Source organism: Trichinella spiralis (genome assembly GCF_000181795.1).
Source record: "Trichinella spiralis strain ISS 195 chromosome Unknown Scfld4, whole genome shotgun sequence".
NCBI classification, from domain to species: domain Eukaryota; kingdom Metazoa; phylum Nematoda; class Enoplea; order Trichinellida; family Trichinellidae; genus Trichinella; species Trichinella spiralis.
In genome coordinates, this window is record NW_003526943.1 from 6,487,277 (window position 1) to 6,513,803 (window position 26,527).

The window sequence follows — 26,527 nt, forward strand, 5'->3', positions numbered from 1 at the left end:
TTTAATAATAAAATAATAAATTGTTAATATATATTCTTTTCAAAGAAATTACTTGGGACTTGAGGACTGCGGTTAATAATGCTCGCTCATTGCGTGTGTTTAATATTCATTTTTGATTTAATACTCTTGCAGGCCAAGACCACATCGGCTCTGTGCACACAGGCGGACATTCAAATAGGATTTGAGCGCACAGGCAAGTCAGTATCTGCTGACCATGCACTGGTGGCTGATCTTACATATTACATTGCAAAATACTCCGCATTGCATTACAAAATTTTACTGTCTAAGAATTAAAACATTTTATTAGTACATACTGCAGAATTGTGGCATGCACTGCTGCAAGAAAGCTCTTTGGTACCACATTGACTGACATCCTTTTGTACAATTGCACCTTGTAGCAGGCGCATTATTGTCTGCCTTCGCAGCAGTACGCAGACCCATAGTTTCTTCAGGCACATCTTGCTTGAAATGACAGTAAAGCCTGCCGTACTGTTGGAAATGCTTGGTCTCTCGTAATATTAAGCATTACTTTTGCTACCTGTATATAAACCAAAACTGCTTCCGTCCAAGCTTGTCTCCCATTTGAAATTTGTTTCGTTGAGCTTGCGGTGGTCAACGTCAAGCGGACCATAGTCAGTTGCCTCTCGGGCAGGTCGTGTGTTGGTCGAACATGCGTCCAGGTTGAACCTCAGCTGCATCTTCAGCCAGTTGACGCGCCTTCATGAGTGTTAACAATCCACACAGGCAGGTTCTCTGTGGATCTCTCTCTCCACGCTACGCCGCAGATGAAACGCACAACCAACTCGTTCTCTGATTTTCCGGCCCTGCGTCCCATCTCAGCCACCCAACTTGTGCGAACTCTCGTATCCACTGGTTCTGTCGTTGTCGTAGGCCGTCAAAATCCATTACTAGACTGATCGGGGTCTCGCCATGGCCGTAGGGGTGTCCAGGACACGGCGTTTTAGCTCCTCCCTTGCTTATCGTCTCGAACGGATCTTGGCAGGAAAAGCTCGCGTCGGACAGCGTCATTCATGAAGAGACGGGCGCTGGCGGCTTGACGCGACGACGGTATGCCGGTCACATAGAAGAAGTATTCTGGTTTTTCGGTGCTGTCCATTTCTCGTTGTAGGCAGGCGGTGGGCCGTATTTCGGTTTTTTTGTGCAATTTCCCTGAAAGGGCTGCATTGCAACGGGCGGATGTAAGAAATGTTCGTTGGTTCCATGCAATCAGTTCCTGGTTTTGCACGTTTACCAGTCTTTGAAAAGAACCGGCTACTATGAGACTAAATGGTTGATTGATTCGTTCATCGTTGAGCAAAGACTCAGTCTTCCGATCTTATTCGGCTTTCCAGCTGGAAGATCCTCTGAGACTCTCTATATCTTTTGAGCTGAAAATAATGTTTGAATAATTCAATAAAACTACATTGAATAATTCATACCAGAGTCATGATCGAGTTGCATTTTTCCATGGATACAACTAAAGTACTGTTGGCTTTCTTGTTTGTAACCCTTTTCATACTGGTCATCTTCGTTTTAGCACAACAGCATCAGCTGTGCACAATTTATCATTTCCATTTGAACTAAAATCGCCTTTACCAATTCATCTGATGTGACGAGAGACGAGAATAATTTCTGACAGAAACCCATGTGTTAAGAAATCTTTAGTTCAAACTTGAAGATTTCTTAACACCATGCATCATATTTATCAAACTCATAGAACAAAGTCGTATTATGTGTAAATGACGGAAACAAGCAAGGCAGTGAAAATTTCGCCCGAAGTGGACCATCCACAATTATCATTATCGTGAGGTAAACATAAACAAATAACCGCTAACGCAAGGTCAGAAGAAACTGCGCAAGGCTGCAGGTACTTAGTCGACTCCAGTCGTCTTTGTGCACACAGGATAAATGAATGGTTTCCCGTGTGCACGAAGACGGTCTGGGTACTTTACCTACAAAAGTAGCATTTCAGAAATTCAAGTATGAATTTAAAAAATGACAAAAAATGACATAATTTGATGCATAAAATTCAGCGTACCAACTACAGAACTTTCGAAAAGGTTTTCGGATCAATAAAGTCGAACAGACCAAGCGACTGCGCAACCAAACCGGTTGTCTAATCGGTCGTCTGAGATTTGGACTACCGTACGCCGAGACGGGTCAAGCAATACGAGTGAGTTTAAATATGAGACGAACACGAGAGATAAAAACTTGCTTATCTGAACAAATGAACTGTTCATTCGCTGCCATCTCACTGTCTATCCTTGCTTGAATTGATTAAATCGGATCACATCACATACCATGTAATCGATTAACCTTCTATAAATAGGATATACAGTACACTACTAAAAGACATTCAAGTTCTATCAGAAAGATTTTTCAACCGTGTTTTCAAAAGTAATATAAGAAAAAATTTAACAAAAGCACATTTATATCAAATTAAAATTAGACAATCCATTAGTATACATTTTTTTAATATGTAAATGAAATAAGTTAAATATAAAATTAATCTCTTGAAATTACCTGTTTCAATAAAATAAAAGCCACATTAAAAGTATTCATATTTTGATAGCATAGAAATAGAAGCATTTTCAAGGAATCAATTACAAAATCATCTTATAAATGGAAATTTTTTACAATCATGGGCAAAAATGGAATATCATTACAAAACCCAATATTTTATTACGGTAAGTTTTGTATAGTACGCACCTGATCTGATGTGTTTGTTAGGTATTTACCGAATTAAAAAGGTAAATATTTCTATTCTGACACGTGAGTGTCTGACAATTTTTGTCCTAGGATTTTGGGGAATCCGAAATCCGTTATCTTTCCTTGAGATTAGGTATTCAGTTTCTAGAAGATTAATTATTCCATTATTAAATCAGATAAGTGCGAATGTGATGATATTGCAATTGTGTGCCTCACCCTGAAAGTACTTAAGTGCATGTAGGTTGTTATACTGGCGCACAATTCGAGCAATGCGTTCAACAGCTGGTGATCCATGACATGTTGTTCATAAAATAAATCTATACCGTGCTGCATCTATTGGCATCGATATTGGCGGCATAATAGGCAATTTCAGTTTTAAAAGGAATCGAAACGTGTCGTTCGAATGAACAGCAATTGAAATTATTAACTTGCACGTTTCTGATGTCAAGTGATTGTTATTCCAGTTTTGTTTTAATGAAAAAAGGTTACTGTTTTGTTCTTCGTCACACTGTCATGTATAATATTGCATGTTCCTGATAAATCTTCCGAATATTTTACCACTCTCCGCCTATAAATAAGACGTATAGACGCCCATGTATGGCGATATATATATTGCAGATGTTCATAAAATAAGATTGGTGCTCAGCTAATGAACCTACGATGTATAGTTATGCCACAGACACAGATAACCATTGCAAATTGATCACGCAGTGAATTGAACTAGATTCGTCATAAGTAATGTTAGTATTTTGCAAAGTTTATTTGATCATAATATCAGAAAAAGCGCGCCTATCATACACAACGTGGACTAGTCCAAAGTCAAAGCAGCTATTGCTTTATTAGGAAATTAATTTAAGAAAACCTGTCGCTGATCTGGTGATAATTCCATCATATTTTTATGACCATCAACATAAATCAGACAATCAAAGACAAATTGAAAATCCGCTGGCTAACGCTCGAATCACAAAATGTATTTCAAACCTGCATGTCCTGTAACTATTTTACGTAATGTTACGGGACATTTTTTGCATTAAACCTATTCGTGCATGTGATATAGTTCAGTTGTTGTGCATAATTCCCCAAAAATTCAATATGCACTTAACCATGTTCGACTGCACTTCCTACTTTTAGTTTTCCTCATAAATAAATGTCACCCACACATATTCTTTTTCAATTTGTTCATGTGGTGAAATCAGTGTCCTATTCAGGTGCTCTACTCCATCATTTTTCATCAATAGGATCTGAGTTTCGTTGACAAATATTTTAGAGTAATATGAATGGTTTTGAAAAAAATTGACTTTTTGAGTCGATTTATAAGGTTTGCACAACAACTGAATGTCAATTTTCTTGAATTCTCAGGCTGAAATTCATCCGACGTTAGAAAAATTTGTGCAAAAGAGCCTGAATAATCCCAATTCCCTGTAGTTTTTCTTTCAGTGAATAGTATTAAGTTTGTTTTATATTTTTTTATCCAAAATTAATTAAATGAAAATAATTTTTACGCATTTACATTTGAAAAATACAAGAAAACTGTTATTGTAATTTTGTTGACTTATGATTACTTTATCGTCACGAGCTCGTTCATAGCAATTTTTATAAAGCTTGTACAAGTGATCACCTTAGCACTGTGTTTTGCACACACTGCAGTAGGTACTGACTTTTTCTACTGTCACAAATCGTGTACTTTTTTTCTAGATCTTCCCAGCTATTGGCCCATTTGCTGTCATTTTTATTCCAATAAATTCAATTGCTTTCATCATTTCATCTTCAATTTGTTAGGAATGCTACACCACAACGGTCTTTTCGCATTCCATTAGAAACAGTCTTCTACTACTGTCTTCCATTAGCAAGTAATAACAGAACAATTTAAACAAGTGGTGAATAGACGAAACATCCAAAAAAAATGCCAGTGTAATAGCAAACAAACTCCAAATAATACAACGTGAACGTGTAAATTTTATAAAAAGTATTCTGCTGTCAGTTTGAACTCCAAACAATCAAACAATATGTTTCATGCCAAACTTTGAACACGACATCCGAAGAAAAAACAATGAGGTACGCAGTTATAAGGGATGTTCTAGTGAAATTTTCTACACGTAAAAATGGTAAAATTATTTCAGTTATTTGATTTTTAATGAAATTAGGTAAAACTTCCATAATACTATTTGCTGAAGATAATTTGCAAGGATTTGCGATTATTCAAGATTTTAATGTTTTACTTGTAATGGATTAATTTGACTCAAAATTTTCAAACACATACATAAGGCTATGCATACATTAGAGGGTTAATATATATTCAAATATCTCCTAACAAAACCCAATATTTCATTACTGTTTCTTTTTGAAGTTGTTGTTGCCAGTGGAAGTACTGTCAGGTATTTACCAGATCTAAAAGGTAAATATTTCAAATCTGACACTTTTAGTGTCTTGACAATTTTTGTCTTGGACTTTGGGTTTCCCATGGTCCTTTTATTTCTAGGTTAAGAGAATAGTGAGTTGCTAAAGTATATCATGATTGCACATCATTATTTCCACTAGTGTTTTCTTTTTATTATGTAACTTATTACATTGCCAATTGTTTTTCACCGTGCATTATAATCTACGAAGGTTATGTTGCACTGCACATATCATATGCATAATTATAAGAGTATGAATGTAAAAAGTAAATGGGAGTATCATGTGTTCAAGGTGAAATAGGGAAACTTTCTAATTCGCCTATTTTTATTTTGATTTCATGCTTGCTTATTTATTTAGGAAACAATGTTTTGGCATATTGGCATAATTTAGTTAAACCATTGTACATCACATTGTGAAAAATTGGACAAGAAACAATAAAAGTTGTCATTTATTTTATAACAAAAAGAATGTTAATAAACAATTCTCTACTACAAATCAATTATTAAACAAATATTAACCCAAAAAATATTTGTTTACGTTTACTGTAATGACAGTACAATGAAGTAAAACCTGAAAATTAGAACATACTGTACTGTATGTTAAGAAATTGTTTTCGAGTAGAAGTGAATAGTGTCTGTTTTTTTCCCAATTTACAATGGAAGAAATGGAACGGTTGCAGTATATATCGCTCGTTTCTAAAATATGTACAGAATTGGAAAATCACTTGGGTTTGAGCGATAAGGACTTGGCAGAGTTTATTATTCACCTGGGTCAGAAGAATCCTACGTTCGAAAGTTTCAAAAGTGCGCTGGAAAGCAATGGTGCCGAATTTGACAATTCGCTAATTTCGAATTTGCTCCGCCGTATTCAGTTGATGACCAAGCCGACAGGGAAATCGGAAGACGCTGCTGAAAATGCAAGCCACATGCTGTCGATGTCGTCGAAATCAGACAGGGAAGTGATGAAGCAATGTTTGCCTGCGTTGGCAATGCCGAACAAGCCTGTAAGTGAGACACTTTCTGAGTTGGAAAATTTGATACCGCAGTGGAGACGAGAAAATGAAATTGAACAGAAAGCAAATATTGGCCATGGTAGTAGGGATGAACGGAAGAAACGAGAAAGATTACACAGTCGGGATCGTTCGAGTTCGCGCGATTCTTCCGAACGAAGAGCAGAACGTCGTAGAGCACGGCGACGTCGTTCATCGTCTTCTTCCGGCGAATCTTCCAAAAAGCATAGCAGTAGAGGAGGAAGAAGAAGAAGAAGAAGATCCAGATCTAGGTCTGAATTGCGTACAAAAGGTGTACATTCTAGAAGGCGGTCTAGATCTGGTGAACGGATTTCTCGTATTCGGATCAAATTGGACGACACTCCAACTGTGGGAAAAATTTACGACGGACGCGTGAACAGTTTACGTGATTTTGGTTGTTTTGTCGAATTGTTCGGTTTGCGAAGACACGTCGAAGGACTTGTGCACATTTCTCAAATGAAGGACGAACGGGTGAACGCGGTGAGCGACGTGGTCACTCGTGGACAGAAAGTTAAAGTGAAAGTTCTGGCCTCTTCTGGTAATCGTACCAGCCTCTCGATGAGGGAGGTGGATCAAGAAACTGGTGAAGATTTGAATCCAACGGAAGATGTCGATCAGGAAGACCAACATTTCGACGAAACGCTGCAACTGCGCAACCCAGACTTGCCTTCAGCGGCGCAGCAAAAATTGATGCAGCTTCAGGCGGAAGAGTTCAAAGCGTCGACTTCGAAAAGAACAAAACGTCTGTCGTCGCCCGAGCGATGGGAATTGAAAGTATGCAAATATGAAGTTTGTTTCGGTTGATACTGTATTTTGTTCTCTCAATTGCAGCAAATGATGGCAGCGAGTTGCATTTCAACTGCAGACTTGCCCGACTTTGACGAAGAGACCGGAGTGTTGTTGCAGGAGGATATGTTGGATGACCACGAAGAGGACGTTGAAGTGGAACTGGTCGAAGAGGAGCCGCAATTTTTGCAAGGCTACGGTCGCGTGCGTCAAGATTTGGAGCCGATAAAGGTGGTCAAAAATCCGGACGGTTCTCTGGCCCAAGCGGCGATGATGCAAGGCGCTTTGGCGAAGGAACGACGTGAGCAGAAAATTCAACAACAGCGAGAACGTGGCAATGAACAACAATTGGGGCGTGGCTCGGGCTCTGGGGGCAAAAGTTTTCTGGACCCGTTGGCCGACGGCGACAGCAAATATTCGAAAGTTTTGCAAAATGTCGAAAGGAAGCACATGGATTTGCCCGAATGGAAACGCCATATTGCCGGTAAGTTGTGATTCGAATTGGAAAAGAGATAATTTTTCAAATGAATTACTAACTGATATAATGATTAATTAGCTGGGAAATCGTTTGGCAAGCCCCAGGGTTCGATGACAATTTTGGAACAACGCCAGTCGTTGCCAATTTACAAGCTCCGAAGCGAGTTGGTGAAGGCGGTGAGCGAGAATCAGATTTTGATCGTGATCGGCGAAACCGGCAGCGGCAAGACTACACAAATCACGCAGTATTTGGCTGAAGAGGGTTTCACGTTTTCTGGCAAGATCGCTTGCACGCAGCCGAGGCGTGTGGCGGCCATGTCGGTCGCCAAGCGTGTGGCCGAAGAGTACGGCTGCCGTTTGGGCCAACAGGTCGGCTACACAATCCGTTTCGAAGACTGCACCAGTCCCGACACCAACATCAAATACATGACTGACGGGATGTTGTTGCGGGAGTGCCTGTTGGATCCGGATTTGAACGCCTATTCGGTGATCATGCTCGACGAGGCCCACGAACGGACCATACATACCGACGTGTTGTTCGGCTTGTGCAAGCAGGCGGTGAAAAATCGAGGAGCCGACCAGTTGAAGCTGATTGTCACTTCGGCCACTTTGGACGCGGTGAAATTTTCCCAATACTTCAACGAGGCGCCGATTTTCACAATACCCGGACGCACATTTCCGGTCGAAGTGTTGTACACCCGCGAACCGGAGACCGACTATTTGGACGCGTCGTTGATCACCGTCATGCAGATCCACCTGACCGAACCGCCGGGCGATATTTTGGTCTTCTTGACCGGCCAGGAGGAGATCGACACCGCCTGCGAAGTGCTCTACGAACGGATGAAATCGCTCGGTCCAGACGTGCCCGAACTGATCATACTGCCCGTCTATTCGGCTCTACCGAGCGAAATGCAGACCCGGATATTCGAATCGGCACCGCCCGGCAGTCGCAAAGTGGTGATTGCTACCAACATTGCCGAAACTTCGCTGACCATCGACGGCATCTACTACGTCGTTGATCCGGGATTTGTCAAACAGAAGGTATTGTTGTTTTTTATATGAATGTTGTTATGCTAATTTTGTAACTTGAACTTAATTCAAAGATATACAATCCCAAAACTGGTATGGATTCGTTGGTCGTGACACCGATTTCCCAAGCCCAGGCGAAACAGCGGTCCGGTCGTGCCGGCAGAACTGGGCCCGGAAAATGTTACCGTCTTTACACTGAACGAGCGTACAGGTAAGCGTAATAAAAATTCGATTCGTTTTCCATCCCACTGGAACCAATGTTACCTACTGTTTGTTATGTTCAAAGAGACGAAATGCTTCCCACGCCGGTACCGGAAATTCAGCGGACAAATTTGGCCAGTACATTGTTGCAGCTGAAAGCGATGGGCATCAACAATTTGATCGACTTCGACTTCATGGATCCACCGCCGGTCGAGGCGATGGTAATGGCGTTGGAACAGTTGCACTCGTTGAGCGCTTTGGACGACGAAGGTCTGCTTACTCGGGTCGGTCGACGTATGGCTGAATTTCCTCTCGAACCATCGTTGGCCAAATTGCTCATCATGTCCGTCCATTTGGGATGTTCTGAAGAAGTGCTGACGATTGTTTCGATGATATCCGTGCAGAACGTCTTCTACAGACCCAAGGTAGTTGGTAGTTCTCTTTTTTCTTCTCGGATAATAATGTAAATTTACTAAGGAACGAATTTTTTTTTGAAAATTGCTTTGAATATAATTTGCAAACAACAAATCCACAAAGGCCACAAACGAGCGTTGCTCATTTAGCGTTTCGATCCCATTACTGTAGCCAGTCCGGTCGACTGACACGCTGTGGTCAATTTTTGTCGACCTTTTTCCCACGCCCAGGCGGCCGGTTTATTCGTTCCATATTCCCGTATTTTCCATTGTACTGGCCGAAAATTATTCGATGACCATGATGAACGGACATTCGTCGCTCGAGCTAGCTGGTTGTTGTTTACTGACAACAGCGGGTCATCATAATTACCAGAGGTTGTTGTTCTGACAGTGGAAAAATGTTTAAAATTGCAACGAACGCAATTTTTCTTTTTCTTTTTTTTCAGATTTATTCTTCATTCATCACATAACATGAAAATAGACAAACAATTTCAATTATTACTAAAAGTTTTTTTTCGTTTCTAATTTTAATTATAATAATTTTTTGAGTTGGGAATGTTATTTGTTTTTTCTTTCTCTCCAAGATGAAGAAAAAGTAATGTTGGCAGTGTATGTTTGACTTTTATTGTGTGTGTGTGTGCATGTGTGTTTTTCTGCAGGATAAGCAAGACGTGGCCGATCAGAAAAAGTCCAAATTCCACCAACCGGAAGGCGATCATTTGACTCTGCTGGCGGTGTACAATTCTTGGAAAAATCACCGCTACAGTCATTCGTGGTGTTATGAGAATTTTGTCCAAATTCGAACGTTGAAACGTGCTCAGGTTTGTTTTCGTTGATCCGATAAATCACTTCATAATTTGTTTCATTGTGTTGTTCTTTTACCAAAAACGGTTCAAATTAGTATTTTAATTAGACCAGACCATAGCAGACCAAATGAAACAGTTTAGTGGATAATTTTCAGGATATTCGCAAACAGTTGCTCGGCATCATGGATCGACACCGATTGGACATGATCTCGTGCGGCAAGAACATGCAAAAAGTGCAAAAGGCGATTTGTTCGGGCTTTTTCCGCAACGCGGCGAAAAAAGATCCCCAAGAAGGTTACCGGACACTGGTCGACAGTCAGACGGTCTACATCCACCCGTCCAGTTCGTTGTTCCACAATCAACCGGAATGGGTGGTCTACCACGAACTGGTGATGACCACCAAAGAGTACATGCGCGAAGTGTGCGCGATCGAGCCGAAGTGGCTGGTGGAATTCGCGCCGGCGTTTTTCCGTTTCGGCGATCCGACCAAATTGAGCAAATTCAAAAAGGGCCAGAAAATCGAGCCGCTGTTCAACAAATACGAAGACGTGAACGCTTGGCGTATTTCGAAAGTGAAGAAGAAGATTTACAATCCGAATCGATGACTCGATCGATTATGCTTATTTATTCGTGTTTTTTTTTCAAAATTGTTGGTTGTTGTTGTTGTTGTTATATTATAGTGGTGCATCATCATCATCATCGTCTAATCTTCCTGTTCACCACATCATCACAATCGTTTGCTTGTTTGGTTTCTTTCATCAAACCACCAGTAACAGTATTTTTGTAGTAAAACGCAAATATATATATATAATCTTCAGTTGTTGTTTCATATTTTTTCTTCTCATTTGTTCATGGAATCATTTCAGTCGTACACTTTTGTACAAACGATTGGAACGATTCGCCGGACCCGAAGCGACGTTCGAACCTTGATCGAAACTGTGTCGATAATTCAGTTGAGACAGTTGTTGTTGTTGTTGTTGTTGTTGTTGTTCAGAACCAAGTTTCAAATCGTCCAATCGTAGCTGCAGCATTCGACTGGCCATTTCACGTTCGTCGATCGCTTCCTGAAATCAACAACTAAATTAGCATAAAAATGTTCGACGTCGTTCTACTGCTCCGCCTACTTCGACTTCTCGTATTTTGTCTCTCAGCGTGATCAGCATGTTCGCGTCCAGTTGCTGGTGGTCGTCGGCGGTGGTCAGTTGACGCTGCTGTCCGACATGCCGACGCAGTTGTTCAATCTGTTGCCGGATGTATTCTCGTTCGCGCATCGTTTCCCGTTTGAACCAGACCAACTCGTGCGACAGACTGGCACTTTTCAACAGCAAGTCGTCGCGGTGTTTCGAACAAGCTCTCGACTTCGCCTTCTGCTTGTCGAGCTGATTTTGCAAACCTTCGATAATGTCCTGTTGGGTGGCAGCGTGGGCGTCGGCGTGGCGGATTTTCGCCGCGTACTGTTCGACTTGTTTGCGGTTGTGGTCGAGCTGGGCGTAGGCGACGAACAGTTGACGCTCTTTGTCCGCCAGCGCGTCTTGGAGCTGTTCGAGCAAGTTGGTCATGTCGGCGATGCGTTGGTCGGATTCCAAATCGAGACGTTCAAAATAGGCCCTGGTTTCGGCCAACTGGCCACGCAAGTCGACGTTCTCTTTGGCCAACAAAGCGCTCGGCTGTTCGAGTTTCTGTTCGACCAGACGACGACGCTGTTCGGCCAGACGCAGACGTTGTCTGGCGTCGGTCAGTTCGTCGGCTCGAACGCGGTGCTGTTCGGCCAGACGACGCACGGTCGAGTCGATTTCCGTCAGCAGACGTTTGGTACGGACGAGCTTGTCGCGGAGCAGTCGACAGTTTGCACATCCGCCGTCGGCCGACTGCGGCGACGCCGACGACGCCGAACAGTAGTACTGGTGGTCGTCGTCATCTCTGGGTAGAGTTTCAGTGTCGTCGTCGTCTTTTTGTTCTTCCAATTTCCACTGCTTCTTCTTCTCCTTTTCAACTTGGTCTGCCAGAAAACGACAACCGGCGGCGGTGTTGTCAAAAGAGAAGAAACTTTCACAAGACGTGCTAATTCGACACCGTTCCGGTCGGTCCATTCGTCGTAACTGCAATTATAAAAACCAAATCGAAAACCAACGACGACGACAAATAATAATAATAACAATAATACTGTGCTTTTCGACTTTCCGCGAATAGCAGCAGCAACGACCGCCACACCGTTCACTGACACCGACGAATCGGCTGCCGCCGCCCAATAAATACCGTAATAATCAATCAGTCTCACTGATCGGCAGGTTGAAACATACTTTCCTACTGTAGTGGCGTACAGTTCGCCACATTGTTCGTTGTGGGTGGATTGTAATAGTTGAAACTTTGTTGTTGTTGTTGTTGTTGCTGTTGGTAGTGTTAGGTATTAATTAGCATTGAATGAAATTTAATCAACCAGAATTTCAATTCGATGAAGTGAAAAGGAAAAAACCATCCGATTTATGAACAAGTTGGAAAAAAGCAATACCCACACGACCTTGCTTGACCTAAGACGAGAGTGAAATAGAAACCGACAGGTCCGAATTGAAATATGCTTGCTATTCACGCTGTTTCTGTTGCTGGTTCTGTGGTGTTTGTTGGTCGAACTTGTCAACCAAGTTGATCAGCAAGCAAAAGCAATTTCAATATTCTCACACAACCACGCCTGTACATGCATGTACGAACAACCAAAGTGAAAATTTGTCACGCTCTGTTTGATCGACTGTGAATACCAGAAAAGAATACAATTTTACATACACCACCTACACTTGTTGTTGTTGATTTTTGTTCGTTTCAAGTATAAAATTCAAATTTTAATAATGGAAAAAAAACTGATTTTTCTCTACCTGTTTGCCTTTTTCGATGTTCAGTTTTGATGTTGAGTTTTCAGATCAAAATTTGCCATTTATGCCAGACGTGTAATTTTATTTCTCAAACGTGCAGAGTGTGAAAAAAAGTGTCCTTTTCAAAAATGGAATGCGTGCATCGTCGACTGCTATTGACAATCCAAACTGCCGCGTCGTTGTTCAACTGCTTCGAACGAATAATCCATTTCTTGTGGAAATTTTTACAAAAGCATTCTTCTAATCAATGTTTGCACTTCGAACAGTGGTGCTGGTCAACAAACACAACGCAAGCGTCTCTATATTGAATGAACAATTAATTATATGCATATTTTTATTTTCTTGAATGCTTCGATTGAATTATTATTTGTTTTTTTTGAAGCAAAGTTTTCTTCATTTTAAAAAACGTGAAAATTTTCAGTGAAAATGTGATTTTGTCGGCCAGTTTGATCGACCGTATGCACTGGCTTTATGATATTCTTTTTGTCTTGGAATTTAATTAAATTAAGTTTCAAAAGGTGAGGGGGAATTTGTCGGTACTTGTTGCATGGCGGAAAATTTGAACACGGGAAACTATTTTTTCCTTTCAGCTTATCTATAATCAGTTGGAACGGTGTGGAAGGAAATTTCCTTGGCACTGACGTAATTTGCATGACTAAGCATGCGCATCACATAACTAACAGACGTTGCAAAACAAAGAACTTTTTTTGAATGAATAGAATAATCGACAAGTAGAATTTGTAAAATTTTTCTAGAATGAAAAGATCCAGTTTGGTGGTGGGAGGAGAAAGTGAAAATTTTCAAATGATGATGACAATTTTTAATTTCCATTCAATGAAAACCCATTTCCAGTTCATTGGTGAAGAGCCATATTTGATGAGAAAAATCTTTTGTATATTGTAATTCACTGCCAGTCGACCAGTTCAGAAATCAGTAAATTGTGAAATTGTCCATTTCATTCTTTTTCAAGATTTTTTGTTTGTAAAAATTTCAAAGCATTTGAGCTGATGAATGAATGGCGTTGAAAATGAGCAAAAACCAAAGCTGCCTGTCGATTGCATACAATAATGCAAAACTTCAATACAACTTTCATCACTTTTCACTTTCCAATGCAAATGCTTTTGAAAAGAATGCAAAATTTCAATTGAACTTACTATTCATTATGAAATTTTAAATATGCTTTAATAATAAACAATTTTCAACATCAGTTGCATTGGTTTTTCTTCATTTCATTTACAACAATATTTCTATAGGAATTATTACAATTTTGACAATTAACCAGACAAATGCAATATAGATGTGCGTACTTTTAAGAACTACTGATTTATGTTATTTTAATTATTTTTCTGTCACAATTTTATCATGTATAATTAGTATATATTTTTTTGATTTATACAACTGTTCATGTTTTAACCAAATTATAATAATACTGTTCTACAATTGCTTATTTAAAATGTATTATTCAATAATGTAAAAGTTGTTCTATTTATCATTAAAAATGAAACGTATCGAGCACGGCAGGATTCGAACCTGCAATCTTCTGATCCGAAGTCAGACGCGTTATCCGTTACGCCACGTGCCCTTGTTATGTTCTTTCCTAATTATAATTACATAATACATTATTTAATAACAACTTATCAATAAATCAAATTTTGTACAAATGCTTTTTTATTTTAATACTAATTTGAAAGTAATGATTTTATTGAAAAATCAAACTCTAGCATGCTTATAATTCATGTCAAACAAAGTATAAATTTCAATTTCTTTTCTTGCTTCTGTTAGAGTTTAATGCAACAAAAAATTTAAACTAAACTCTATTTCTCTATTGTTGCTTTTTCGTTTTTTTTCTAAAAGTTGTTCGCTTAAAATTTAAAGTTTTAAAATTAAAGCTCGATTTTGAACAATTATCATACCAACATGGCAACAGTTTGTCGTTAATGGGAAAAGTTGAAATATTGACAACAAATCCATTGGAAGATGGTTTTAACTGAGCGATAAGTCAACCGTATGCGGAGAGATTGAATGAATGAATGATGAACAAAAATCGGATCGAAATTTTTGATGCGTATACATGCATGTGTGCTTTTCATGAAAGCAAACAGACGACTTATGAACAATTGTTGGTTTATAGTAAACAAAAAATAATCGAAATGTCAATACATGAAAGCAGTTTTCATATGCAATAATTGAACTTATTCAAGAAAGAAAAAAATTTTTAATTCAGTTTTGAAAACTACATTCGCAAAAGTTAAATTTAAATCTTGATAGATCAATTCAAATCTCATTTTCTACTAATTTTAAAACATTTTTCATCTTTTTAAAAATGAGCATAATTTGAAAAGATAAATTATTCCAAACATTTTATTTTTCATCTAATTATAGGCATATTTCAATGTTGATGAAATAAATTTATATGAATAATTTTGATGAACAATTTAATAAAATATTATTTTTGAAAATTTTTTAACTTTTTAAAATAAAACATTCTTTTCTTTGTTTTGAAGAGTTTTACTGCGTTGTGTATGAAATTGCATATCAGAATTAGAAAAAGGCTTCTTTGAAAAAGAAAAACATTTTGACGGCAGTATTCAATATTATCTTAACAACTTTCTAATCATCTCTTGATAATATTTTATCAATAATTGTCAATTAAAATGTTTGCTGATTTAATTTCATACTACTCATTGTTGCTTTCATGCTAACGTATACTGCTGATGCATTTTAAATGTTCAAATTTTTTCTTTACTTATTCTTTTGTTTGGAAAAGTATTAAAACTTCAATCTTATCAAATCAGGATGATTGTAACCAATGATTGATATGTTGGACTATTTCAACGCCGAATAAAAACAAAAAACAGAATATTATTGAGCTGAGTGTTTGTATGCTTTAAACAAGCGTTGTAATTTTTAAAGCTTTGCCTTTTAAAGTCACGCTTAATCATTGTCAATACAACTGTTGTCGATGTGAGAAACAAAGAGAAAAAATCGATGTTTAAAGAGCAGTTGTTGTGCGCTGATAAGCAGCTTGTCAATTGTTTGTTCTGCTAGTCCGAAACGCTTCTGTTCACATCCAAAATTGTCCAAACAACCACGTTTTAAGTTGCACGCTTATTTCCAATCAGCAAATTTGATTTCTTGGGCAACATGTGCTGCCGCTCATTTTTTGCTTTTCCTACTTTGTCTTGAGCGTCTGTTTAGAGGGATAATTTTCTTCTACTCGTTGTGCTGCGCATACCGATGCCCAAGAAAAAACTGCGTTTCTTATTTTTGCTGAGCACCATGGGACTGGGCTTGTTGTTGATTTTTGCAATACTGATCGCCTTGCAACTGGTGCCAAATCCCAACTCTGGCCACCGTGTCAAAGTTTCCACTGTTCAGCTTCGTGTGTTTTACGAAAGCCTGTGCCCGGATTCGACTTCTTTCCTGCGAACCCAGTTGGAACCAATCTGGCCGGCTCTTCTCCAATTTGTCAACGTGTCGCTTGTACCGTTCGGCAAAGCCAAATGGAAGCAGGTGGACGACGACGATTATGTGTTCCACTGTCAACATGGCAAGCTCGAGTGTACACTGAATCAGGCGATGAGCTGTGCCGTAGAGCTGATTCGACCTGGGCGTCTGTTGTTGCCTTTGATCAGCTGCTTGCAGCAAAGCCTTCACGCCGACAAGCTCCACCAATGCGCCAATGCCCACGCCCCTGTTGACGTAGTCGACGAGCTGATTCAGTGCTCCAACAATTCGTACGGACGTCGTCTGCTCTACCAGATGGGTCTGCAGACCAAAAGTCAAGATCCTCCAATTTATTACATTCCCTGGATCGAAATCAACGGACAACGCAACGTCGACGCTGAGCACAACCTCAAACAAGAACTCTGCAAGGCGTTCAACCAGTCCACCTGTCCACTCGATTGACTGTTCTTATGATTTTTATACAATCATCATTGATACTTTTGTAATTTATATATTCTTATCAGAATGGCATTTAATAATTTAAGCACTTTTCTTTTCCATTGTAATGAGAAATATCTCATCTGGTTAAATTATGCTTATCAAGGAACATTATTCTCATTTATCTTTATTGTTCAGTTATATTATTCAGCTACTTCAACTTTATATTTTACACACATTTATACATTTACATTTTTATCAGTCTAATTTATCAGGTATTACAACATCTTAAAATTGTACTTGAGAAGCGAAAAAGCAAAAAAAGACATCAGGTCACTAGTATGTGCGTTATTGTATATTTATTAATAAATACTGTTTACTGAAAAGATCAGCCTCTGCATCCATACTTGAGTATACTGACAGCTGAGAGAAAAGCGTGCTGCATAAACTAGTGATCAATGACAATATTGGTCTTTGTGCTGTACTGTTTTATTCATCTCGATCTTTCAAAAGGGAAAATTTCAAGTTGTCATTTAAATGTACGAAAAGCAGAATCATATTTGCAAAAACAATTGGTGGTGAAGTTAGCACTGACGGATTCATAGTATGATTATCATCATTATTTTATTTATTTGTCATTTGTTTATTAACTTTTGCTAGCTGACTGTGTAATGATCACTTTAGCTGGTCTAAATTTATTTTAGTTTGATGACTGCAGTCACTAGTTGTTTTGATCTATAGCACAGAAAATTATGCAGGCATGCAAAGGCCTGTGTATCAGTAAAACATCGCTACAAATACTGCGTAGCGTTTGTTGCTCACTGCAGAAATCACAGTATTTGATGTTTCATTTAGTCTGTAACTATGCACTTCAAGGTGAGAACCAGAACCATTCTGCACCAGAAAAAAAGAAGCTCTTTGGCATTTTCTGTAGAACATTTGAAAGTTTACTTCCAAACAGATGATATCAATTGTGAAGAAAAGAATGGTGCAACATTGCTCAGCACTTGTGGACTTGCTACCTACGCAGTGGTTTCATTATTGCTGTCATCGATTTTAAAGACCAAGTATCATTGGACGACACTGTGAATAAACTGCAAGAGCGTTTTCACATTGCATTGCCGTGAACTGTTTTTCTAGGTTACAATTTCACAAGCGACAACGATTTTACAATGAAAGCGTTACAAATTTCACGGCATCGGAGAATTGCAACTTTGACAGTGTACTGTATGACATGTTTCGTAGTAGGAATTAGAGACAGGATATCCTAACAAAAACTACTCTTAGAATAGACATTGACTGGTGATTTGGAAGAAAAGACTGTTTGTGTGGACTGAATGGACATAAAACGCACAGCAAACAGAGTCATCTGCTGCGACGTTCACTTTACTTACAGCATGAACAGCTTGAGTGATAGAGAACGGTTCTTTAATTGAGAGTCGATGATGAAGAAAATTGACAATTTCTCCTCCTGAATTGTAGGCATTGTCCATAGATATGGCAATTTGATTTAACTCGCTTCTACTGCACAAGCGCAAAAGCGGATAATATACTCAGTAAAAAGCGTGCGTTCAAAGAAATGACAATAATACACCATCTTGGGTGGACATAAAACGCGATGAAGACAGTTGCTGTGCAATAAACGGCAACAGCGAACAAGTTATTTGTTGGACTGCACAACGTGGAAGGCAAGCTGTTGAAGATGAAGACTAATTCAGTGATTTGTATTTGATGTGTCGGAATAAAGATTTACAAAATGAGAAATATCTAGTAGGTGGCAAAATATTTGTACTGAATCCTCAGTTTTGCGACTCAAACGATGAATTTAAGTTGCCGCGCAAATCAAAATACAGTCTACTAACTTGAGGATTAGTAATGTTGTTACTGTAGCAGTGTTCTGTCTGATACAGTGATTTTATTATATACTGTGCGATGCATACGACTGTAAATAAATAAAGAATGCAGATCCACAATTTAAAGCAAATATAATTAGAAAAAAAGTTCTTCGTAGAAGAAATATTAGTTGGTAGAGAATGAAAATTCTTTTGAAAAAAGGAAGCCCAAAATTCCAAATTTGAATCCTCTAAAAAATAAATGATCATCTGTTTGTCAGGTTTGTGGCTGGTGGGCTCAGGTTTCTGCTGAGTAAAGATGAAAATGATGAAGCTACGGTGAAGTTACAAACCCAGCATCTTACTTCATTACTATTCTGAATACCAAGCCTGAAACCTCTTTTTCAGTGATCTTGTCATGATGAAAATTGAAACTGAAGCAAAAAACTCTGGTAAGAAGAAAGATCCTGGTTCACACATACCCCATCAAACAACGCTTAAAAGAATAAACACTCTTCCATTTCCCTGGTCTCATGGTCTAGGGCTAGCAATACGCACTGAGGATGCCGTAAGGTACAATGATGCGGGAAAGTCAGTTTTTGAATAGGAGATCACCGATCCTCTCGATGTTGTTTTGTTTTGTTTTGTTTTCATATACGTATATATATATATATATATATATATATTGTTGTTTTGAGTAATAAATATCGAACCTATCAGTATGGAGAGATCTAACCCAGCGCCAAATGGCACTACACTAGCACCTCAATTCATCATTGTAGTGAACGACAACCAGTCCCGCTTTCGTCAGTAGTCTCTTTCTGTTGATAAAAGAATTGTAGCTATAAAAAAGAGTAGAATGACTAGATAAACTTGAATAGACAGTTTTGCCTCACAGATCGCGCGTGATATGTTCTAAAGAAAAGATTTCACTGATCTGAAGTTGGTTGTTCAGCCACTGGACTCCTTTCCCCAGAGTAATTGCTGAGTGAAGAAGAACGTTCGAAGATACTGTAAATACGGTATAAGCGGTGTGAATTAGTTAGTGCGTTGATACTTGTGTGTACGTGTCTTAGTCCTTACCGTGTGTGTTTGCTTTAAATAAAAGCATAGTTGGTGTTCATTATGAGTGTTGTTCATTTCACCGTTACGAGACATTACAGTTGTAAAGCCTGCGATGAAGTTGCAGTGTCAGCATTTCACTCCATTGCTGTTCTAAATACCAAAACTAAATCCTCACTATACTTATGATTGAAGTGTATTACAAAAATGTAATGCCAAAAAGTCCTGACTAGCTGACTGCTTACAGAATGCTCTGAAGAATAGACTGTTATCTATTTCAAGTTGATGGTTGGTGAATTGACTGGATTCTTTTAACCAGAATAACTGTGGAGTGGCGATGAAAAATATGTGTTGCGAAACCTGCGTCAGAATAATCAAATAATTTCTGTTTTGCAGATCAAAATGCAGACCTCTTTCCATGGTCTCATTGTGCGATTGAAAGAAATTAAATGAAATGTTGTGTAAAAAGAAAACATTCCAGTTGACGACTTAGTTCAAGTTTCAGATTTTTTTAACGTTGAAATCAGTTTTACATTGTTGTCTTTAGATTAAAAAGAATTAACTGAATAATAAAGAATATTTGCACATTCAAAAATTAGTTTTGATCATGAACAGAACTTCTTTGCTTATCATTATATTTTATACCATGCGTTCTATCTTTATAAACAAGTGAAGCAGGGACATTGCAATTTTCTTATCGTTACTTTGCAGCCATTCAATATTAATGCTTTTGGGATAAATTACAACTAAAATTGACGCATTGCTTATCTTGCAGCACATGAAAGTTGCCTGTGCAAAACTTTATAAAAACTCAACCATGATGCACGATTTTAAGTAGATGAAGCACTTTGGACATTAAGACATTTGCTCAAAATTATGCATTGAAGCAAAATTTTTCATTTCCTAAAAATGAGTTTTTATTTCTGGATCTTTTTGCAGAAAATATTTCATGACAGATTGCAACGTGAATCATGATCGCACAGTATCTTAAAATGTCACTAATGACGCTGATAAATCAGAATGATCTTCAGAAACTCTGAAAGCTACAATATTTTATTTTTTATTAGAACTTGTTTGGAATAAAACTAAGCAGTAATAAGTAACATTATAACCGTAAGTGGAAAAATAAAGAAGTTTTCGTTCGTTACAAGAATGAAAAACTTTTTTTGCTGTGGGTGTTTGTTGATATATATAATTTTATAACATGAATAATAATAAAAATAGTAATTTTACATAAAGAAAGCATTTCAGCTTTTGCCAGATTTTCTTCATAAAAGAGCGACCTTCACAGTTGAAGAACGACGATCCTTCAGTGAAGGCTAATGATCTTTGGCTGATTCAGTTTCACCGTGTGACCCTTCTTCCAATGTGAGGTTTCCACACATGAATCATTCATGACCTCTAATATATATAATCTCAAAGGGTTTCTTAGCTTGTCATGATAATATATAATTGATGACGATGCGTTACACGCATATATATGTATATGTACATGTAAATGTAGATAACAGATATGTATATATGCATTTTTTTATTGTTCATGCTTATTAATTTGTAGTTATCTCATTGTAAAGTTTGTGCATAAATAAAAATTTTCAATGAATTCGCATATTTGCTGGAATTTTTAAATGAGTGAGATTAATAGAATGGGTTAATAAAGTTTCAATAATAATTAAAATGTAAGTAGTGTCTACTCATAATGTAGCAAATTTAAACTGAAATACTTAATTGTCTGTTTGGAACATGAACAACAATAAACATTTGTTTTCAGAGATTCCCCATTTGACTTGTTTAACAATTTTTTTAAATACCTGATTATTAATTTAAAAATTCAAATTATAATAAATAAAAAAATGCAAAAGCCTGAATATTAATTGCAGAATTTCAAATTTGTTGATCAGAAATTAGTTGAGTGTGGTTTTTTCTTACTAAACTAGGCTACGCCACGCTAAGCCCTACATAGCATTGTATGGCTAATACAGTCTGTCTATTTACATAATTCCGTAGCCAACAACTAAAGCCATAGCAAAACGTATTTTCAGCTTTCTCAAACAAAGTAGAATGAAACAAATTTTGCAAGAAAAAAATTATTAAGCCGTACATGCTACAGCTGTTGGCCGTTATATCAATACATACATGAATAAAACACGGATTTTCCCATGTAAATCTTTTATGCTAATTATACCACAAAAAAGGTTGTTTGTTTAAGAAAGCATTTTTTGAAAAGGGAATGGGAATGTATTATAAAAATAAGATTTGGAAAACGGCTTAACAACACGCATTCTTTGATTCTTTTACTGCTTCAGCAGAAAACAAATCACTTTTGCTTGGTTATTTTCTGGAAATTTTTTTAGTTTAACCTGAAGTAAATCAGCTTTTATATGAAATAAAACTTATACATTTGAAAAATGTGATTCAAAATTTTTTTTGCATAAAATACAAGTCTGTGTTTGTAAAAGTGCTTTCAATGAAACTTTTACAAAGAGAAACACCTGCATTTTTCTTGTTAATAGTATGAAATGCACTTTATTTTATGCTTCACGTTTTAACAAATCAAAAAAGCAATGTAAGTTATAAGAACTAATTGAAATATCATCAATAAGCTGTTTTAACTTAATCTTTTACAATTATGCATATCTATCTGAGTTTAACATATTTATTCATTCATTTATTCTCATATCATATTTTAAATTCAAAATTCATATAAATAGTCTTATAAATATTCAGAATTATATGGGAAATTTATTTTACTTAAAATATTTACACTCATGCGTAAGAATTATGCATTATGTAGCAGCGGTTGCTGAATTGCATTATTGCTTAAATCTTCAGCAAACTTATTTCACTTAAATCAATTTTTCATAAATAACTTTTTTCTTGCTTTTATAATTGTTTTTGAATTGAGATAAAAGAAATTGAGAAAATCATAAAAGAAAGTAAAAGTATTTTATTGGATGAATAGATAAATAAAGCTGTATTAAAAAGGTCTTTCAAGATTCTTTTTTATACAACTGAATAAGATTAAACTTTTAAAATTTTTTGTAGTGGAAGTAATTTTGAAATTGCATTTATCTTCACTTGAGGATGAATATATTGTTTTAGATTGTTCAGTAAAAAGTGTTTTCAGAAATGGCAACTCCCATAAGTTTGTGCAAAATATCAAAAATGTTCATATAAACAGAATTTATTTTATTTTAAGTTATTAAAATAATTTTGCAAGTTAAAATTTATTTACCAGAATGAATTCGTTTAAAGCGACCATTTATTATGATATCTCAATATCCTTAGCTGTGTGTTTTATCCAGAATATTTTAAATATTCTTTTCAAAAAGCGCCGCTAGTTGATTAGGCTCATTGTTATTAGAATGGAAAAATTGGCGCCAAATGAACCGGACCAACTGAGTTGAGGTCATCAGATCACCGTTGACACTAGGCACTAACTGAGGGATCACCTCACTATTCTGACCTTAAGCCTCTCTTTACCTCTTTGGGTCAATGATGAAAATCGATTAATCATCCTCTTGGTCAGGGTCTTTGGGATTTTGTATATTTTTTTCCTTTTTTATTTTTAAACAGACCACAAATGTGTCAAGAGATGCTTGTTCTACCACACCAATGCACAAGTCCTGGCTTGACACTCTCGACGCTGATATTGGCCAATTGGCTTTGAGATTGTTTGTTTTTGAAATGAACCCAAACTCTATTCGCTATGGGACCGTGTTACTAAGCCGCCCACATCCTATTGGTCAAACGTGGCCAATTCAGGGTCGAACAGCTAATCCGCATCACTGTTCAACTCATCAACTTTGATTCCATCCAAGCACAACCATCTTGAAATATTTCTCTCTTTCTCTCTCCGTCGGTTATTCTTTTCTTTCAGGTGTAAGTAATTTTTCTTTTATTTTATTATAAGATGTTTCTTTTGTTGAGCAAGTGTTCTTTTCATTGCAACATATTATGTTACATTGCATTCATTAACTAATTTTTCTTCTTTTACTTGTTACATTCTTTTATAATAATTTAATCACTTTTTTACTTTTTATTTTTGAAGATTTATCTAATAACTTATTAATATTAGTGCATTATTTATGTTAAGACAAACTTAAAATATGAATTAAAAAATACCTCTTCATAACAAGATTAGAAAAATGGTTTCTTTTGTGAAAAGCATATTAAACACTATTCTTTGACAGTATTGATCTGCTTAATATAGTTTTATTAAAAATTAAAGTAATAATATTAGTCTGATATTCAAAGCATAAATAATGATAAAACTGAAATTGAGTTGCGTGAATATGATGCATAAACCGTAAGGAAATAATCTTCCCCGTATAATATGAATTAATTATTCATATTATTATTTCAGTTATTCATATTATGTAATTTCTGATTTTTTAAGTTTTTTTAAGTTTATAGTTTTATTGGATTTAACTTAAAAGTAAAGATTTCAGTTGTTAATACGTGTTACTAAATTTACATTAACATTGTACATAATCAAGAATTAAACACTTTGCCATGATTAAGAGCCAATTTAAAATGACGATATTTTACTTGAGAGAATAGATAAGATTAAATAATAATTATTATTTTTTCATAATTTATATATAGTGACTTATAAATTATAATAATTTCAAAAATAGGAAGAGTGTAGAATTTTTCAGATACTGCAAAAGCACGAAAAATAACGGCTTTTTTCAAAATGCTTCTTAAGCAACAGTAATATTATTTAAGCAGACAATCATAAATAGTGATTATTCTACTTCTGGAAAACATTCAGAGAGAACACTTTATAAATGGCCATGACCTAATATTTATGCAAGAGCTTGTTTCTAAATGGGACGTCTAAAGTGAGTAGGTGCTAAGATGTGGAGCTGAAGTCAATTAAGATCACTTAAGATTAGAAACTCAAAAACTTCAGCTATTACTCTTGTTTTGAAATTCCATCATTTCTGTTTATTATATGCATTGAAAATGGAATGCACTTTTACTTATCAAACCGTTTCGCAAAATTCAACGAATATTAGAATTCAACATTATTATTATATGCTTTAAACAGCTCATTCATTGCATGTCGCTGCGTCGAATTTCTGGATTGCTTTCTCAATTGCATGACAATCAATAATTTTTTGATATAGAATTTATAATTTCAATGAAATTTCATTTCAGCATTTTAGAAAATGGCATATTGTTTGCTAATTTAAAACAGTAGCAGATTGTTTAAAATGCTGATATTTAGTCCATTAATATTAAAAGTTCTTGCATTTAATGTTTGCTTAAAAAATGTTAGAAAATATGGTATAAAATGGACATATTGATTTGATGTTTTTGTTAAATTTGAAATTGAAATTTGGCTAATAATCTTTTCATTGATACAAATTAATGTTTCTCATCTTCAATTTATAAAATAGAAGTGTAAGAATGGCTGCTTTTTTAATTTATATAGGCATTTATTATATAGCCATTATTCTGAAAGAAAGTTTACTATTCTGCATTTTATTTTTAAAATGAATAAAAACTTTTAATATTGTACATATTTCTATTGTCAGTCTACAAATAAAGGATTTTGTTGCATCGACAGGACATTGTTATAAAAGCAAGTTATTTAAAATTGCCGGTGTTTTTTGAGATTTTCCAACAGCATAAATGCGATCGTTTTTTAGGTCATACTTCCGGCAAATGTTTTATAATAAAAACAAAATAAAAACGTTGATGCATTCACAATTTTCCACCTTATCGCGTAGGCCGCTAGTGTGCGCGCGAGAAGTTAGCAAACTGTTTGACAACAAACCTCCGGAAGCTAATTACAAGGTCGGTTAATTTCTTTTACGAGAATCATGCGCGGAAGCAGGCTCAGGCAGGTGATCGGCAACGGATCGAAAATCTATGATTTTTAACAAAGTGCAGACCAATGTCCAGTCCATTGATCGTTAGGCCAATTCCGGTCACCAGTCGACCAGTCAGGTGCTAACTGGGCAATCGATGCATGCTTTTTAGCCTAACTAGCCGGTCATAGCCACTCGACCAAAAGCTTGCAGACTGGTCATCCCATTACTATAAGGTTGTCGAATTTGAAGTGCCCACTTGGTTTGCAGACTGAAGGCCTCCGTCTCTGGCTAGTGTACCATTACATTTCTTTGCGATTACACTTTTCTAAAAACATCAATAGCTCATCAACACATCATCACTTTGCAGGTCATTTTGCAATGTGGAGCATTATATCCGCCTTATCTGCTAGCCCAATTGATCTTCTTCGATGCTGAAACTGTTCTTCCTAGGGTGGTATCATTTTCCCTCCAATTCTAAGACAGTGTCGGCTAAATTGATTTCTTTTGCTCAGTTCTCATTCATCTTCTTAAAGCCGGATATTTACAAGCAAATTCAAAATGAACAAACAAATTTGCTTTAGTTTAAAATTGCCATTTCACTTTTCGATCAGTGAAACTCGTTGAATCCTGTTTTCATATAAAAATAGCTCCATAATTAGTATCATTTTATGAGGCTCTCTCAAAGTTTAGCAACCAATGAAATAAAATGTTTGTAAGTATTTTACTCGAATCTGGAACAGACTAGAATATTCAGTCAAGTTTCAAAAATTAAAATTTTAAAATTCATACAATTCATTTTCTATAAAATTTAATCTTCCTTTTAAATTTTCATTTAGTGTACATTTACTTTTGAAAATTATTTCTAGGTAATATTTATTAACTTTAACTGTACTATTTATAAACCACATCTAGTTAAACTGTTAAGCTCTAAGAAGCGCATAACAGCCTATTGTTAAAATTCTATGATATAATACAGCGTTATAAAATTATATCATTCATTTGCTTAGTATTTTAATGGCATATTCAGTGGTAAAATCATTTGATAAAAATTAAATATTAATGCAGATGATGTGCCATACAACTTATCAACATGAACTTTTGTTTTTATTTTCAATATTTTAGCAGTAATTTATATTTAAATAATAAGGTTCAGTTCAGCAATCTTTTGAGAAAATTCAATGCGTGTTGAAAGGTTTCACATAAATTAAAAA

General features: G+C 36.4%; 7 protein-coding genes and 1 non-coding gene across 8 annotated transcripts; 6 read left to right on the plus strand and 2 right to left on the minus strand.

Annotated features, from left to right (window-relative positions):
- Positions 1 to 303: 303 nt before the first annotated feature.
- Tsp_01592 (conserved hypothetical protein) lies at positions 304 to 698 on the minus strand. The gene is made up of 2 exons (XM_003377362.1): positions 539 to 698; positions 304 to 509 (listed from the first exon to the last, which is right to left on the minus strand). Exons 1-2 carry the CDS (start codon positions 696 to 698, stop codon positions 304 to 306), a joined length of 366 nt encoding a protein of 121 aa, XP_003377410.1.
- A 1,943-nt stretch (positions 699 to 2,641) lies between these two features.
- On the plus strand, positions 2,642 to 2,950 carry Tsp_01591 (hypothetical protein). Its single transcript, XM_003377363.1, has 2 exons — positions 2,642 to 2,687; positions 2,886 to 2,950. The coding sequence occupies exons 1-2, from the start codon at positions 2,642 to 2,644 to the stop codon at positions 2,948 to 2,950; spliced, it is 111 nt and encodes a 36-aa protein (XP_003377411.1).
- A 2,811-nt stretch (positions 2,951 to 5,761) lies between these two features.
- On the plus strand, positions 5,762 to 10,453 carry Tsp_01590 (ATP-dependent RNA helicase DHX8). Its single transcript, XM_003377364.1, has 8 exons — positions 5,762 to 6,312; positions 6,421 to 6,910; positions 6,968 to 7,406; positions 7,479 to 8,440; positions 8,503 to 8,639; positions 8,715 to 9,054; positions 9,702 to 9,863; positions 10,004 to 10,453. The coding sequence occupies exons 1-8, from the start codon at positions 5,762 to 5,764 to the stop codon at positions 10,451 to 10,453; spliced, it is 3,531 nt and encodes a 1,176-aa protein (XP_003377412.1).
- Positions 10,454 to 10,941: 488 nt separating this feature from the next.
- Positions 10,942 to 11,913, plus strand: Tsp_01589 (conserved hypothetical protein). The gene is given in 3 exon segments (XM_003377365.1): positions 10,942 to 10,983; positions 11,000 to 11,185; positions 11,269 to 11,913. 3 exon segments carry the CDS (start codon positions 10,942 to 10,944, stop codon positions 11,911 to 11,913), a joined length of 873 nt encoding a protein of 290 aa, XP_003377413.1.
- Positions 11,914 to 14,221: 2,308 nt separating this feature from the next.
- On the minus strand, positions 14,222 to 14,294 carry Tsp_01588. Its single transcript has one exon. It is a non-coding gene; the product is annotated as a tRNA-Arg (tRNA).
- A 1,655-nt stretch (positions 14,295 to 15,949) lies between these two features.
- On the plus strand, positions 15,950 to 16,621 carry Tsp_01587 (gamma interferon inducible lysosomal thiol reductase family protein). Its single transcript, XM_003377366.1, has one exon. The coding sequence runs from the start codon at positions 15,950 to 15,952 to the stop codon at positions 16,619 to 16,621; it is 672 nt and encodes a 223-aa protein (XP_003377414.1).
- Positions 16,622 to 18,328: 1,707 nt separating this feature from the next.
- On the plus strand, positions 18,329 to 19,036 carry Tsp_01586 (hypothetical protein). Its single transcript, XM_003377367.1, has 3 exons — positions 18,329 to 18,426; positions 18,711 to 18,773; positions 18,838 to 19,036. Exons 1-3 carry the CDS (start codon positions 18,329 to 18,331, stop codon positions 19,034 to 19,036), a joined length of 360 nt encoding a protein of 119 aa, XP_003377415.1.
- Positions 19,037 to 21,137: 2,101 nt separating this feature from the next.
- Tsp_01585 (conserved hypothetical protein) lies at positions 21,138 to 23,301 on the plus strand. The gene is made up of 4 exons (XM_003377368.1): positions 21,138 to 21,141; positions 21,587 to 21,652; positions 22,691 to 22,710; positions 23,068 to 23,301. The coding sequence occupies exons 1-4, from the start codon at positions 21,138 to 21,140 to the stop codon at positions 23,299 to 23,301; spliced, it is 324 nt and encodes a 107-aa protein (XP_003377416.1).
- The last annotated feature ends 3,226 nt before the right edge of the window (positions 23,302 to 26,527 follow it).